General features: G+C 41.7%; 1 protein-coding gene and 1 long non-coding RNA gene across 7 annotated transcripts in view; one reads left to right on the plus strand and one right to left on the minus strand.

The window, feature by feature from the left end:
- Nucleotides 1-16,096, minus strand: part of LOC147754566 (uncharacterized) — a 38,128-nt gene extending 22,032 nt beyond the window's left edge. Inside the window, exons 1-2 of the long non-coding RNA XR_015317903.1 lie at nt 15,986-16,096; nt 7,513-7,584 (exon numbers count right to left, since the gene is read on the minus strand). This is a non-coding gene — a long non-coding RNA (uncharacterized LOC147754566). The remainder of the gene's footprint in view (nt 1-7,512; nt 7,585-15,985) is intronic.
- Nucleotides 1-16,231, plus strand: part of Slik (Sterile20-like kinase) — a 68,002-nt gene that overhangs the window by 46,420 nt on the left and 5,351 nt on the right. For 5 of the 6 annotated variants that reach the window (XR_015317898.1, XM_022816019.2, XM_022816021.2 and 2 more), the window contains 9 exons: nt 3,793-3,978; nt 4,977-5,141; nt 10,601-10,746; nt 12,466-12,783; nt 13,031-13,217; nt 13,535-14,114; nt 14,334-14,678; nt 15,156-15,726; nt 15,999-16,202. Coding sequence is in view for 5 of the 6 variants with exons in the window: in XM_022816019.2 (XP_022671754.1) it covers nt 3,793-3,978; nt 4,977-5,141; nt 10,601-10,746; nt 12,466-12,783; nt 13,031-13,217; nt 13,535-14,114; nt 14,334-14,678; nt 15,156-15,726; nt 15,999-16,202 (2,702 nt within the window). In the remaining variant the exon portion in view is untranslated. Of the gene's footprint in view, nt 1-411; nt 838-3,792; nt 3,979-4,976; nt 5,142-10,600; nt 10,747-12,465; nt 12,784-13,030; nt 13,218-13,534; nt 14,115-14,333; nt 14,679-15,155; nt 15,727-15,998; nt 16,203-16,231 lie in introns of those variants that run through there. The other variant, XM_022816022.2, reaches the window with a different exon arrangement.

The following is a 16,231-nucleotide window of genomic DNA, read 5'->3' on the forward strand; positions in this document are numbered from 1 at the left end:
TTTCCTGCGTCTGTGTCGCTTCTTAAATACACTGATGGCGGCTGGTGTTTTGTTTTCTTCTCGAACGGTCCACGTGTAATAGCCGAATGTTAGCCTCGTTGCATTTACGTCCGAATCTTTCGGTTCTCTAGAAAGGGAGAGGAGTGACTTCATTTGCTTCAGTACGAGCATTCCTCTTGGTATATAATAGCGTGGATGTAGAGGCGTGGAATATGATATGGTAATCGTGTCGTAGCTGCGTGTGCCAGATGCATAAAACGCGCCGCTTCGTACTGAAGTCTAATATATAAAGGTAAACAATAATATGATGTATAAACACCGCCAGCAGACAAGTCGAACGAATTAGCAACAACTCGATAATGTCTACTTCATGCGGTTGCAACATGCAGCGGGTCAGTTTGGGCCGTCAATCATCTTAATGGGCAAATTGACTAGCGTCAGTCGTTTGTTAATCAGCGCCGGCCATTGCATAACCAGCGAAATATATTGAATAACATCGGCTATTTTTCGCCACACACAGGACACTTCGACACGACGGGAGTAGAAAGAATATCGAAAGCCTGCCAGCCAATTCGGTTATTTTTTTCCTCTCTAGATCCTGCTAAACCTGAATCCTCTCATTCGTGTTTGCCTAGACAACATACGTTAACGCTAACAGTATGCCAGACCGACATGTGACATTGCAAAGTTTGGTCGCAGACAGAGACGGAGAGACGTTTATGGCGTCCGTGTTGAATGGCTGTGAGCGTATTTTTGTCGTACTCGTGCCAGATGGAAACTTCATACTACTACTACTACTACGACAAAAGTGAGCCACGGATGTCAAATGACGAGCTGGTAAGTAGCTTCAGATCTCCAAGCGGCACTGCTAGTAAAGATATATAAAATTCGTTCCGCTGTAGTTCATCGCGATGCGGTGACGAATCGATCCTGCGTGACTAGCGCAAACAGGTCTACTAAAATCTGTATTAGCACGACGTTCAACGACGAGCTAATTCGTTTCAATTGTAAAGCTTGAACGTGCAAGCATGGAACGTTGAATCGTCGACACCTCGTTGTTGTCATTTATGACCATTGTATTTTACCACGCCTATTGTTTTACGTATCTTAATAGATTGTGTGTTTGACGGGTGAACAGGCGACGGTTTAGAAGGTCTCAAGTAACCGATACAAATAGGCAACAGTAAAAGCGCATTACTATATTAGTAGTGATAACAACTATGCTAATTATAGAAAAGCAGATGTTTAACACTTGTTCCCGTGATGGCTTAGCCGGTAACGCGTTTGTCCACTAGACCTGCCGACACGTGGCGGTCTATGCTCGAAGGCGGGCGTAAACGCTTCATGCTGGCAACCAGCGCTCGGAAGCATCGAGTGAAAGAAACATCGTTTTCTTTTTTCTAAGATTTCTTCGTTACATTTCTGTTTTGACGGTATGTACTGTAGTAGCAAGGTCAGTCGCGTTTGTGTCCGCAGTTAGTGGCTTCTGTCAATCGTGCCGACAAATCGGCAGCGAACGCTGAGGTTATTTTTAACGCTTCGTACGGAAACAGCTTTTACAGATCATCAAAGCTGTTATCGCCTGCCAGGTGGCGACCTCTAACATGCGTCCGCACCTCTTTGACTTCCGAACTTATCGTAGTAGTAACGCATGGCAGATGACCCCCACTAGTTCTCGTTTAACTATATAGCTAATTAGTCTAGCTAATGTTAGTATTTCTAGCTGGTCGCTCTTGCAGTTTAGAGAAGCACCGTGTCCGAACGACACTGATGTGTTGGTTGTATCCTTGACTCAGTGGCAGATTAGCAGTTCAGTGTGGGAATCGATACTAATACTGGCTTGAATGAATACCGAATCGTTCTCGCTGCCAGATCTGCTCGCTAGATATTGGCTTTTAGAATTTTAATCAGTGCCTTCTTTTAGCTTAAGCTACGATTTTTTACGCTTACTTTTTCTGACAATTAATAGAATGTCTAACCTATTTTGTTCAGCTAACAATTATGTTCACGAGGTATAAATAAACTGACTAGTATTTCACTAATCGAGGCATCCGAGTCTGCGCACCTCGGTACTGGTGCACCGCCTATGACAGTCAAAAAAACATTCCCCAACACCTACAGGGTGATACATGTAAGAAACGCTATTATTTGTGCGATGGGAAAGGATGGCTCAAAGCGCGCAACGCATAGACGATCCTGTGCGTTTAGTTTATATGTTAGGCTGTTGCCATTTGAAGACTGCTGGAATAACATGGTCCAGCCTTGATGACCTTCTGCGTCTGGTCCGACGTGCGCATAATCAGGCACGCTTCTTCATTGTCTTCGCATATCGCTGTATAGATGTCACACTACAGCGTCAGCGTTTTTTTTTTCTAGTGAACGTTATCTTAACTATCCCAATTCAGTATTGTTCGAGCTATTACAAGCAGGCACAGAAAGATCTGCCATTTGTACAAACGCATATAATACTTATCACCTAGTGAAAAGCAAGGAACAAGAATTTGTTCCGGAAGTCGTTTCATCTGGATTTGCCTATGATATGATAACGACGTCAAAGTTAGGCGGAGTTGTGTCAAGGTACCGCGCCACGTTTGACAGATTGAAAAAGAAAGCTAACGCTGATTTGCCGTTTGATACTAGAACGATATGGCAAGCTGAAAATGGTATTTACGAGCAGAATACGACACAGACATGTGGACCTCTACGTGAACTTAGCCTCATTAGTTCAAGGATAATGGACCATTGCTCTCAATATTGCGTTTACGGATTAATATCAACTAATTAGAAGTAAATGTCGAACCTATTTCATTAGAGAGATTGTTTGGCCAAAAGGCGGCTAGAAGTTAGGGAGCGGGGCTTCAGACGGCCAGCGTCACTATCTCGTTTACACGCGTGCATAACAGCCACAGACAGATATGACTAAAGTAATGAAATTATGTTTACAAGTGAAGCTTTACCGAAATAGCCTTTAGAAATGGAATCATTAAAAGTTTTGTCTTTGGCACCCATCAATCTATACCTCGGTTAGTTCAGTCATAGGCCAGAGGTCATTACAAGGATTCGTTCTTGTCTAACCAAATTTAGGACACAGTAAGCAATGCTATGGTTAGGAGATAGACTGGGTCGTTGCCATAGCGCTAGAGTCGAGAAGGAGTCCTGACCGAATTTAGATGGGTCTATTTCCAGTGTGGATAACCTATGGGATATTTCCTTGCCTGGAAGGACTGAATATCGTGCAACGTATAAACTCTAACGCTTGACAATACAAATTTCCAATTTAAATAAAAAAAAAATTCTGACTTCCGTACTTCTGTTCTCCACGTCTTCCTTGGCATGTACTGATTCTTCGATGTCAACTAGTAGCAGTAATAGACTGCTATCAAATCTTGTAGTGATCCCGTTACGATCCTACGTAAAGCATAGGTAACGATCTTCCACTGTGGTGAGATAGATCTTAAGATATAAGCCACCAGCTCGGTCTACTAAGTCTGCGTCAATTTAAAAACGAGAAAACAAATTCATTGGTAGATAATTAAATGTTTTTGGCCGAGACGAGTAAATAGACACCAGCCTCATTTAGACAACGCCCTGTTACGTGGATGACGATAGCTGACGTGTGTTCGGTTTAAATTTGGCTAACTGGGTTCTACGAAGTTCGGAATGGGTTTATGATGTCGAACTAACAGTTAACTATAAGAAGTTTGTGTTGGGATTTGCCTTCTAGCTAATCGTATTTCATTATAATCTTAGTAATGTCTCGTTTTGATGATTTTCTGTATTTTTACATTGCAGGATCGCAACATGTCGTTCTTTTCGAATATCAAAAAGATTTTCTCGTTAAACACAAACTCAACAGCAGTTGCCCAGGATGCGAAGCGGCGAAAGCTGAGTCACAACATCCGTTATGAAACGAATCCTCTCGAATTCTGGGAACTCATCGGTGAATTGGGTGATGGGGCCTTCGGAAAAGTGCACAAGGTAAGCTGGACAATATGCTGAATATAGCAGTGATGTCTACCCGAATATAATACCAATCATGTGACAGAAAATAAATAGTCGCACTCCGAACTGAGACCGATAACAGTAATGGCAACAAAGCGGTACAATTAGAAAAAAAAAATATTATCAAGCTTGCTTTTATTGCGATATCTTAAAAGCATACGGGTAAGGGTATTTCATGCCTTACACATATATCTGATTTACGTATTAGGCCGAAAGTGTAGATTTAAGCTTATGTTGGCAAAGCGAACCAGCTGTAAAAACGACTCGATGGGTTCGTTCACTGATTGTTTATGTATATATATTCTGAGAGTTTTTTTTTTTGCTGTGATACTAAGACGCAGTGTTAATCACGTAACTTTATAACGAAACCTACTCGCAGTCAGAGCTAAACCTTATTGTTTTTCGTTGGGTTTTAAATATCGTAACAAAGATTCAATAAAGCTAAGTGTTACCATTTAAAGATCCCACTGGGAAAATACACCACCACAATATAATTTGATTACAGACAATTAAAATTGTGTAAAGCGCACTTTTGGACTGCTATCATAATATTGATTGCTTTTAAACTAGGCGATCATTTAATTTTTCCGCGAAAATATGATTTTTGGAAGTGTGGTTACTATTCGTTAGTGTGTTGTTGTTAGCCTGACGATTGTAAGAAACGAGGGTGAGCGCAGGTCCTGTGGCCTGCGTCTGTGAAATAGAGTTTCGAAGTTCATCTAATTTAGTATCATTACGTTAATTGGTGTTGGCTATCTCCAAAATACGCACTTTGATGATATTGCAGAAAAATGCTTCGTAAGCGCATACCTTTTGTGATAAAAACACGTAGACGTTCAATGCTTTAGTCCCTCCGTTAGCCAAAGTGGACAAACGAAACAATAAACAATGTAAATGTTAATTTATAAATCCGTGGTTACCGAAGAATAAAGCGACGAAATCCTGCTAACGTTGTCGGCATTTGGTATTTGCAGGCCAAGCACAAAGAGACGGGCGTGCTTGCGGCCGCTAAAGTCTGCAAGCTTGATTCGGACGAGGATCTCGAGGATTTCACGGTAGAAGTTGACATCTTGTCAGAATGCCGACATGCCAACATTGTCGAACTCAAGGAGGCGTTCTTGCACGATCAAGAATTATGGGTAAGCATACAGGGTTGTCTTCATTATTTAACTGATCCAATCCGTTCCGCATAAGCGGATACTTATTTTTTTTACCCTTTTCCTATTCGTTACATGAGTGTGTGGTCGTCTGCTTAGCAGATTGAGGGTCGGCAATATTTGTCTCGGTATGTAAGCTCAGCAATAAATGCAGCAGATTCACACTCTGTACCAGTGCTTATTTTGCTTTCTTTGACATAATTATTATTATTACGCTAAGGTCAGTATAATCACAAAAATATATGAATATATTGTTGCGATTATGCTGCATACATATGTGTATATACAAGTGATAGGAGTGGGAACCTCATGACCGTAACGTAGATCATTACAGGTAATACGTTACTTTTATTCGGTTCTATCTTATGCACAAAGATAATATTTTGTCTTATTCAATAATCATCATTGCCGTGTTAAACTAGCCTCCAAAGGATAACTTGACCCCTGTGCCATTTGGGATGAGTGTTGTTATTATTGAAAAATAATGAAGAACAAGGTCAATACAACCAGTTAGTCAAAATCACATTAGATCATCGGCCGACTGTAGTGGCCTTTATGATAGAGCAGCCTTGGCCCCGTGATTGTCCTTCACTTCCACTTTAGCAAGTCTACAACAGGTGTCACTGCGACGCTGCTATGGATAGTTCCCGAGAATTACGGCATGCTGATTTGGGGCATGGTGACATGATGCCTGAATGGTCGGCGGCCGTAACTAGATAGGCAGACAAACAAACAGCGCGTCCTTCTTCGACGCAATGGCAGCAAAGTGCCATCGCCATGTGGTGCCGTGCTATGAATCGTCTAGGACTGGCGGGCCGATAGCAGGACAAGCTGTCGCAGTTACGGGGGCCGCGCTAGTGGCCCTCATTCCGCTCTTCAGAATAGTAGTCTCCGCTCTTAGAGCGATCATGGCAGTCCAGGCGACTGAATAAGGTCGAAAGGAATGATCGTAGGCGTGCACATGGACTGTTCTAACTATTGAGCTTTTGCACGGCAGGGAGCAGAATGCTATTTCTGACAGACGACGAAATACCAGGTTTAGTTCAGGGCAATGAAGGCTTCTGCAATAGATGGTCTGCAGTTGCACATCGACTGCATCACTCTAGAGTAACCTGTAGAAGTAGGGATATCTATCGCTAATTCGAATACTTCGTTTGGACGAACGCTGCCTGCAGACGAGATGATTGCAAATGCCACAATGCCAATAGAACATTAAACGACGAACGGCGTCGTCGTCGAACGCGTACAAACGAGGACGCTAAAGAAAGCTCAATGATGCAGATTGTCTCGGAGTGCTGGACCTAATGTAGTAAGATACGGGTGCCAGCCTGCAATTGGGGAAAATAATGGAGGATAAATCGTTCAAATATTTTCAGTGCCTGAGCAGGTGAACAGGACTGCAGTAATGTTGCAACTGCTCAGTTATTGATTGAAATAAACGCCATTAATAGACAGACAGTTATGCGATGTAAATTGAAGCCTACGCTCTAGCAGTTTATCGGTGATTGTTGCTAATTGTTTTTGTTTTTCTAATATATTTATGCATGTGTATAAAATAACTTACAAATGTAAGTAAGGGGTAAGGTTAGATTTCAGTATTAAGAAGATTAAACTTATTCGACGGTCGGATAAACTTAGTCGACATTGTCGATAAGTTGATAATGAGGCCGACTTGATGTTGTGATAGCAATTATGTAGAATTATACAACAATTAGTGACTAAGGTCAAGGGTATTGTGATGTTTGAGTGCAGGCTGTTATCGGTAATTCTAATTAGAATCTTGTTTAAAAATGAGGCCCGAGAAGTATGGCGGTGTGGAAAAGCTAGGAAAGGCGTAGTATCTGTATATGTCGTGTTATGGATCCTGCGACCCACAGATCACTTTCATCGTTATTCCAGATTCTCGACGTTTGATGAGAAGAACGTACCGATGTACAGGGTCTGGTATTAGTTAAAACAGATGGCATTCGCCAGTAATAACAATAAATCTAAAGTTGTCGCTGGCAATAAACCCACTGGAAGTTATTGGTACTAAAATGCTACAACGTAGTTGATACCAAATAAGGTCCCATAGCTTAAATAAGTGGCGCTTCTATGTTTAATTTTGATATGATCGGGACTATTGCGCGACAAAATATTGAGGAATACCTAAATTACAAATAAACACATTGCAGCATGTTAAATGGTTGGCAAATATTAGCAGCGTGAATAGATTTTTAGTTGGAAAAATCTCCATACGTACGGTACATACAATGAAACTATACACGTACATTTATTTAGGCATAAGTGTAGCTAGTCTACCCCGAAACCCAAAAGGCCTACTTTTTGTTGGTAGTGCAGAAACGACACTAACCTTGAATAAGCGGCATGCCCTTGGCCTTTTTCTCGCAGAGGTTTCAACCTTGGGCTGGATTTGTGGCGGCATCTATGGACCAAAAAATATCTCATTTTAAAGCCTGGCTATACTCGAGTATCTTTATGTAATGGAAGAGATGCGCCTCACGTCTTAATAGAAACTCCTTCAAAGCCTCACTCGTAGCTAGCCCTAGGAAACTAATTGAATACGCTGAACTTTTTTTATATGTTACCCCTAAGTTTTTCTAAAGCAACAAGTTGTATAACTTAGCCAAGATCAAGGAGCAGCTTAAATAAGCTTTTAGGGATGCGGGAATTAGTCAGCTTCCGTAAGTGTGTGCCATGTGCCTAATTTTTTATGGGGTTTTAAAAACCTGCGAAGTCCCAGTTAAAGCGTGTTTATTTTTGACGAACAAATTGCTAGCTAGAAAATTTACAAATAAATAGGCCATTTGTTGGTCTCAATGTTTATCGCTGTTCATTGACCAATAATATGAAATCGTCCGTCCCGTCATCAGAGATTGTGATGAATGTTTCAAGGAGAGATCGCTTTTGGACTGGCGATAATTGTATACATATGTATCCCTAATTTACCTACTTCGAATAACGTCGCTCGTCCAAATCGGTCAATTACCTACTCAATGTGAAAGAATGAAATGCAGCGGGTATAGGGAAAGGGAAGTCTACGGAGTGGAATACATCGGCTTGGTCCGGTCGCTTTCCAGCTGTAGCTCTGATGGTGGACCGAGCTGTAAAAGAAATTAGCCAATAGTCGGTTGGTCCGACGACTAAAATGGGGAATGCGAGGTTGAAGATGTTGTCAGATGAAAAAAGAAGAAGAAAAAGGAAAGCTAAAACGTCGTCATAATCTTATACGAATCGCATCACGGAACAACGTTATTGCTCCGGCTGTACGTAGACGACACGTCAGCGATCGAGAGAGCTTTGTTTGCTGTTTACGAAGGTCTCCTTCGGTTGTACCGTCTGAAGATGCGGTCCGGTTCCTAGCGCCGGCATTACGACATGAAAATGTATTTTTCGAAAACGGACTTTTATTTTCTCACTCTGTTAGCTAGAAAAATAGTGGATCATGCGAGATCACTCGAGTACGGGCGGGTAAAAGAAGCTGGAATTCGGCCAAATGCTAGTCACCTAAACACATTGAAAGATGTTGAATGAACTACGTAGCCCAACCGATTAAAACGAATGAGAATATTCGCTATACCTTGTATATGTATGTGATATGATAATCATCATGTTGCAAATAAAAAAAATCAATAGCACTAACGTTTAATTTCGCCACCTCTCCCCCGTCTCATTTAAAGTGAATTGCCTCGTAGGCTGCTTCAGCAATCAGCAGTATTTTTAATGAGTTGCAGTCAAGCGAGAATAATCAATCAATCATTAGAGAGAGATGTTAAATTCTTTGGTTCACCTGCTTCGATCTGAAATTGGTTGGTCATTGTATATACGTTCGAGCGCCATCTTCTTTGCCCATTGGAGATACTGAGTTAATCTGGGGGCATTGTTAGAATTGTTGTACGAAGTGCTTTGGGACAGATTTACTCTCATGAGTCCATGTTATCCACTTTCTCCCAATGGGTTCTTGGTTGGGTTTGCATCACCACTTGTTGACATTTTAACTGATTTATCTAAATGTCCATTACTTACTTAGAACTACCTATTAGCGAGATTTATTCAAAAACGATGACTTCTCTTCACGGCTAAAATTAACGAGAAATAGCCACACAATGTACATAATGTTATCTACATTATTATATATAAAGTCTACATAGTATCATTGTTAGTACGCTGTAACTTATTTTAATCATTTAACGCTGCTGGTTTAAATCTTCCCCCCTGACTACTGACACATTGCATATGATTTCAAAATGACTCGAAAGTACAGTGTGTTGCGCAGATATTTTCGCTATATGTGTTGCTCTTCTAGGCAAAATCTTATTTTTGGTATACCCCCCCCCCCCCCCCGCCTTTCCAACCTGTTAAGCGGGGAAGAAAACTTCAGTTCTGATTAAAACTGCTTAAATTCGAAGTGATACACGCAGTCTGTGTCAGCGTAACAGTCTATATGAACAGTGGACGACCCTCTTCGAGCATACGCCTCAGAAGGTCTTTGTCGTGTCAGAGAAAATACGACATAAGGGTAGTGCATGTACCAGAATGCCCCCTCCCTTTCGCGTTGGCTTCCAGCGGAAGCGAAATAATGGCGTGTGAATAAGATACGTGTACGACGAATTCAGCCAAGGGGTTCCCCATATATGTGTATAGCATTTTTATATATTCCATCTTGAATAATCGCTCGAAGACCCATTGTGCTTAGGATGAGGTTGCTTGCGATTAGTAGAGAACGATACCTGTTTGAATAACATGCGGCATGTCGCGGTGTTGGAGGCCAACATCAGATAACATTTAACGAGATATGGTATATTAGGACCATCTGCCACAACAACTGAAGTGATATACAGCTAAAATTTATCGATAGCCGAGCCCGTCTTATTAAAAAATGTATGTGGGTGTTTCAGATAATGGTAATATAAGAACAAGTCTACGTAGCGGGATCTGTTATATCGTACTCTCTCAAAATCTAAGTACATAACGATCGTTAAAAATTGCTAGCAGTTATTGCAAGAACATGAATTAAATGAAATCACCAAAAAATGGCAAAAAAATTTTTTGCGCATGGAACTAATTCATTCGTTATCTTTTCTCCATTTAAATTCCATGGCTAAAGAACCAGACGGATGACTAATTTAGGTTTTTGTTGCATTACTCCCGAGCAACAGCTTTCCTAAGAACGTACTGCCTACGGCCAGTGTGAGCTATTTTGAATATATTTCAGGTAGACAGTGCGATGGTATCCACTTTGCCAAAGCACATAATTGTGCGGTGAGCTGATGCTAGTAGAAAAATAATAAAAAAAAAAACTAGCCGAAAGTAGGATTCAGAAGCTAATGGTTGTGGGTCCGGGGCTTTAACTGTACGATATATCGAATTTTAATAAAATCTGCGCTATTAGTTGTTTGTTATCAAAAATAATCTTACAATGATTTTTGCAATTATTTCAGTTATTCCTCGAATATTGCGAGGGAGGAGCTCTCGACTCGATCATGGTCGATCTTGAGCGGCCGCTAACTGAGCCACAGATACGTTACGTTTGTCGAGAAATGCTTAAGGCCCTTTCCTATCTACATTCGCATCGCGTCATTCACCGGTAGGTTTGTTACCGGCAGATCCGATCAAAGACCAGTAGTTGATTTCACCTTAAATAGTAGCTTGTGAAGATACCAATGGTTATTATGCTATAAAATGGCCGAATTAATTGGGTTTTTGAAATAATAACACATTTCTAGTAGCCAGCTGTGCCAAACGTGTGTCGCTAATCATATTCGAGGGGGTGCAAGCTGCAGTTTAGACCAGCTTTTATTGGAAATGAACGTACTATAATCGCCTTATTGTCATCGCTAGTCCTAGCTTAGCCATCGAGGCGTATCTGTAACGTTTGTCTGCGTCAAAAAATGTCTACATTGAGTTGCTTAGACCAGCCTAGTTTTAGCGGAGTTATCGAGGCAGCTCTTACGTCGATATGTAGGAACAGATCGATACCTGAACTCGAACCAAGGGCAGTATGGTTTTATTCTTCGATCTTGAGAAAGAAGATCTTAGGACAAATCGTCATAAAGCTCTTGGGAGACACAATATGTTTAGTGTACATTTACGACACACTAACCTATAACACGAGGAGCGTGTCGGGCAATCGCATTTAGATATACTTTAGTCAAACCGCACCTTCGGAAGACTGGGGAAAAGTCGAACTATTGACGCATTCATATTGTAAAAAAAAAAAAAAAAAATCTACAGTATCTATAACTAAGGCAAACATATATACACGGCACCTAAATTAAGATTTTAGCTTATGCTTTTTCATGTGCCATTATTGACACTTACACAGCTTTGATTTGGGATCTAAACCATTGACTATTTTTAAGATATTTTATTTTACATAGTTGTTGTGCGTCAAATGATACGCCACTCAGAAATTGAATTTCGGGTTTATGGCTGGCCAAAAAACTGAAAATCTAAAGAAACAAAACATTTAAAACATTAAAAATTTCAAAAATACTAGTCGAATGACCTAAATAACAATGGACAGCTTTCCTTATATAGAAAATACCATCAAATAACCGGCCAAACACTAGCGCTGCTATCTATATTACGTAGGGTGTGCAAAATGTATACACAGTTTTAATAATTATACCTGCAGTTTCTATGTACTTATACTTAATATTTAGATCGCAAAAGAATCCACCTAAAATGTGTAACTCCTACTGCTGATGGTACAGCATTAATGATAACAACTGGTGTGCCGTAATAGAATTTCAAATCCGTAACGCGCTCAAATCTCACTGACATCTTTGAGAACCTAAAAAATGTTACCTTTTCACTTGCCCAAAGAGCTATCTATTGTAGTTCCGTCGTTAGGTCGGCCTGAAGCAACTGCGTGTTCCTAGGACAAGAGTAATAGATCCTACCTAAGTGCGATTCTGATAACGCTATAACATGCGTTAGTTTGCTCAATTTTTTTTTTATCTACGAGGGCTTTTATACCATTGATTATTAATTTTATACCAAGTTGTAAGTGGAGCCTAATGAAGCAGGCTAATTACTCGCTTCAAAGGCCCGTTAAATTATAAATTCGCTATGTAAGGCATAATATTCGCGTCAAATATCTACTACGATGATAATTTTACTATAACTGGAAGTGTGAAAACTGTCAACTTACATTTCATGCGTGTTTATTATTTCGAACAACAGCAGCGACTTTTCAGCTTGGTCATAACAATCCAAAATCAGAAATCCAACACTTACAGGATTTCTCACAATGGCTTAATAATACGCTGGTGCTAAATGCGCTATTTGTTTTTATTACCAGAGATGTAAAGGCTGGAAATGTCCTTCTGACACTCGAAGGCGAGGTGAAGATGGCCGACTTCGGCGTGTCGGCCAAGAACAAGTTTACACTTCAAAAACGGGACTCGTTTATAGGCACGCCGTACTGGATGGCCCCCGAAGTTGTCGTATGCGAAACCTTCAAGGACCAGCCGTACGATTACAAAGCCGATATTTGGAGTCTTGGCATTACGCTAATCGAACTTGCGCAGATGGGCCCTCCGCACAATGACCTTGCGCCCATGAAGGTTCTGCTCAAGATCCAGAAGAATGATCCGCCAAAACTGGATATGCCTCACAGGTAAGCAGAGGGCGTGAATTTTTTGTACGTATCATACATTCGATTGTCTATAATTTTTTTTTTTGCCATTTTACGATTATTATCACTATTGTATTCTTCAAAACTATTTAACGCAAAGCTGCCAGCTTATAGATGCTCGCACACCCCTTAAAATTGGGGTAGCAATCATTCGTCGTAAAGTTATCAAGTGTTCTAGCAAAACACACGTGAGATGCTTAAATATAGCCGCCATTAATTTGCAATTCAGGTGGAGCAAAGACTTCAGTGAGTTCCTGCGGAAATGCCTCATCAAGGACCCCATTCAACGGCCAACAGCCGATCAACTCCTCGGAGACAAGTTTGTCAACGAGTTAATCATTGATCGCAAGCCAATTTGTGACCTCATAGCTGAATACAAGGCTGACGTCACCGTTGAAGAAGTGGAGGAGGAAGATGTGAGTCTGAAGCTTTGTTTTAGCACCAGCTTTCACAAGATCGTCGTTTGCCTCAACTAACTGCAGATAACGACTAGTCATACCTATTTTGCTTAAAGAATAGTCTGTCAATACTACACCTTCAATATGTGTTGTTCCAGTATGTATTTCTGTAGATGGTTAATTATGCTGAAAAATTTCGGCTAAGTCAAACTAGTTCCTTTGTAAGAGCAACCGAGCCAGGCCTCAGCTTCTCACATTTATTTATGCATATTACGATGCATTATTGGTTTTTGTCTCTTCTCTTTGCTATAGTTTAATCAGCTTGTATTTTTCAGTATCGAGCGTCGGTGGTAGAGTCGAATGGGGAAACGAGCTCCCAGATGTCATGTGAAGACGACGGCACGTTGAAGGCTGGCACAGGAACGGGCAGTACTCCATCGACCCCTCAGGACGACAAACAGCTCGCGTTGCTTACGCCGCCGAGTTCGTCAACACCGGAGGAGTTGCCCACTCCACTGCCACCCCACCGTCAGGGCGAATCTCCACCGAGAACTGCTAATCTCGGTTCTGGCCAGCGTGTAAAGGACCTCGTTAGCCCAACAAAGAAAAAGCCCGCACCCCCGCCACCCGGAGCAGTTAAACATGTCAGTCCTGTCCGGGAGAGTGGCAATAGGGAGATTTCTACTAGGAAAAACACATCGCCCGGTCCGCCGTCTCTGTCCCCAACCGATTCCGGCGGGAAACCGACTTTCAAAAAACCTGCACCAAAACCCCCGACAATAACTAGTGGGGCAATTGCCGAAGAGAAATTGAAATCGGCAGTTTTGAAATCGGCCGAAGAGGTTATACTTCAGGAATCTGGCGATAGACATCAGCCGCAGGTTATTGCAGATACTCTGGAAAGAAGGCTGAGAGGTTGGTTAAGAAGACAACAGTCAGTTGTGGTTGATTACTTCGAGTGTTATTTCAAAAATTTACTTCTTTATGTGATAATACTGGAAACTTCTTTATTGAAAAGGGAACTTACGATGACTGTGTTTAGATGCAGCAGTGTATTAATTAAGTAGGGAGGACAACAAACGTGTTCTTCGCACAAGAATCTTATTGAGTTGCTTGCTCTTTGATACTTTTTAGCTTCAGACGTTCCTACGGGTAAGGTTACACCCGACATTGAGGAGAAGGCATCTAAATTTGAAGAGTTCCGTCCCCAAACGCCCGATCTTAGCAAAACATTAGAGGATGAAGAGTTAGAAAATGTAGGTGGATCAGCCGAGCACGAACCGCGAACGGAAAGTGTCAAAGCCAAGACTTCAGAATATCAGGTACTGAACAGCATCAACAACCAGGAGACCGCTGATGAAACTGATAGGGTCCTAGTGACCAAAAGAGACGAGCGGCCCGCTGTATCTTTGGAGGACCTCAAGCAGATGATTGCGGAGAAGAAGAGGAGTTACTTTGACGGCAGCAGCGATAGCAATTGTGGGTATTCGTGTCATCAAAAGGAGCCATACATCTTGTTACTTCGGAAATTCGTACTGGTTTAAGCAAACAGAGGCTAAATAATCTTTATATATGTTGAAGATATTCGAAATTATGAAGACGTCTAATGTTTGTTTTTCTGAGCTTAGATTAGGTTAGCCTAGTAAGAGTAATAAATCCTTCGGACTGTCATGGATAATTTATTATCCTTTGTACAAATCAGAATGCAGAAGCAACTACACTGAGTTCTAAATGTTCCGTTGCTAAATTAATGTCATATGTAGGTTCATGTTTGGAGCTGCAAATATAAAGTAATAATGTTTAACAACGTTGTCTTGTGTAATGTCCGGAATGCGCATGCCCATTTAAAAAAGGTAAAAGCACCATGACCCCCTTCAGATGAAAATTAAACACATTTCCAATGGCTCAAGAACGTTTTCTCTCTTATTATGCTCCAATACGTTATCTAAATTACAGACATCTCATCGTACTCTATCCCGACTCCAGATCAGTCCGATGAAAGTCCCTCAGAGGACAGCGACTCCGGCTGCGTCGTTCCGAAACCACCCCCACCTATCCTACCCGAGCAGGTCGGAAAACGAGGCACGCCAGTGTCGACTCTGTTAGGCTCCGCTAACCAGGCCGCATCGCAAGGATGCAACAACTCCGCCTATCCTACTTTAGAACAGGAGGCGATCAGGGGTAGTGTAATAGGTGGTGAGGTTGTTGTTGTTTCATCAGTACCGGCTTCGGTTCCACCTTCGGTGCCACCAACGGCTGATAGGGCCAGCCGTTCTGTGATGACAGCTCATGGACCAACCCCATCCGCCGATTACGATAACGGCACATTGCAAGATCATGTAAGTGTCATATCGGTGGGTGGTGAAGGAGCCGTTGTGAAAGATTCCAGCTGCAGAATAGGAGGACCAGTTAACGGTAACGACTTGAATAATAGCAGCGCGAATCAGAGCGGTGGAGTCAATGGAGTGATTGTTTTGAGGACTAGGACAAGGTCGCTGTCAGAGAGCGAGCAGGAGGCCGCTCTTAGGTAAGTTGATGAGCACTATGTCGTTGGGGTGAATGGGCATTCATGATCGCACGATAGGCTTATCACTGAAATGCACCCGAACGCCGAATGCAGGTCTTGTAGGTTCATTACATTCATATATTGCTATCGTGACATACACTATGTAAAACAGCATGCATTCGATGTGTTCAAAAGTAAAAGGAATCAAGTAAGAGTTCTCCATTTTAGTAAGCGTTCAAACTCGCTCCTCTTTAAGAGTTTTTTTTAATATATTTCTTACCGTTCTATTATAGGCGGCCGTCATCGAGCTGGAAAAGCACTGAAGTCCTACCGTCTTCAATTGGTTGTACGCGTGATCGTGGAAATGAACATGAGGTGCCAATTAGCGTAAAGCTGCAAAAAGGAGGCTCACCCCTAGGAAGAACCTCTAACTCAGCCAGTCCTATTACAGAACACGTTCCGATGCGGGATTCTACAAATCAACGCAGGAGACTCAGGTGTCATACCCTTCGTTCACATTTTCGGG

The sequence above is a fragment of the Varroa destructor genome, unplaced genomic scaffold (assembly GCF_002443255.2).
Source record: "Varroa destructor unplaced genomic scaffold, Vdes_3.0 BEIS01000007.1, whole genome shotgun sequence".
In the NCBI taxonomy this organism is placed as follows: Eukaryota; Metazoa; Arthropoda; class Arachnida; order Mesostigmata; family Varroidae; genus Varroa; species Varroa destructor.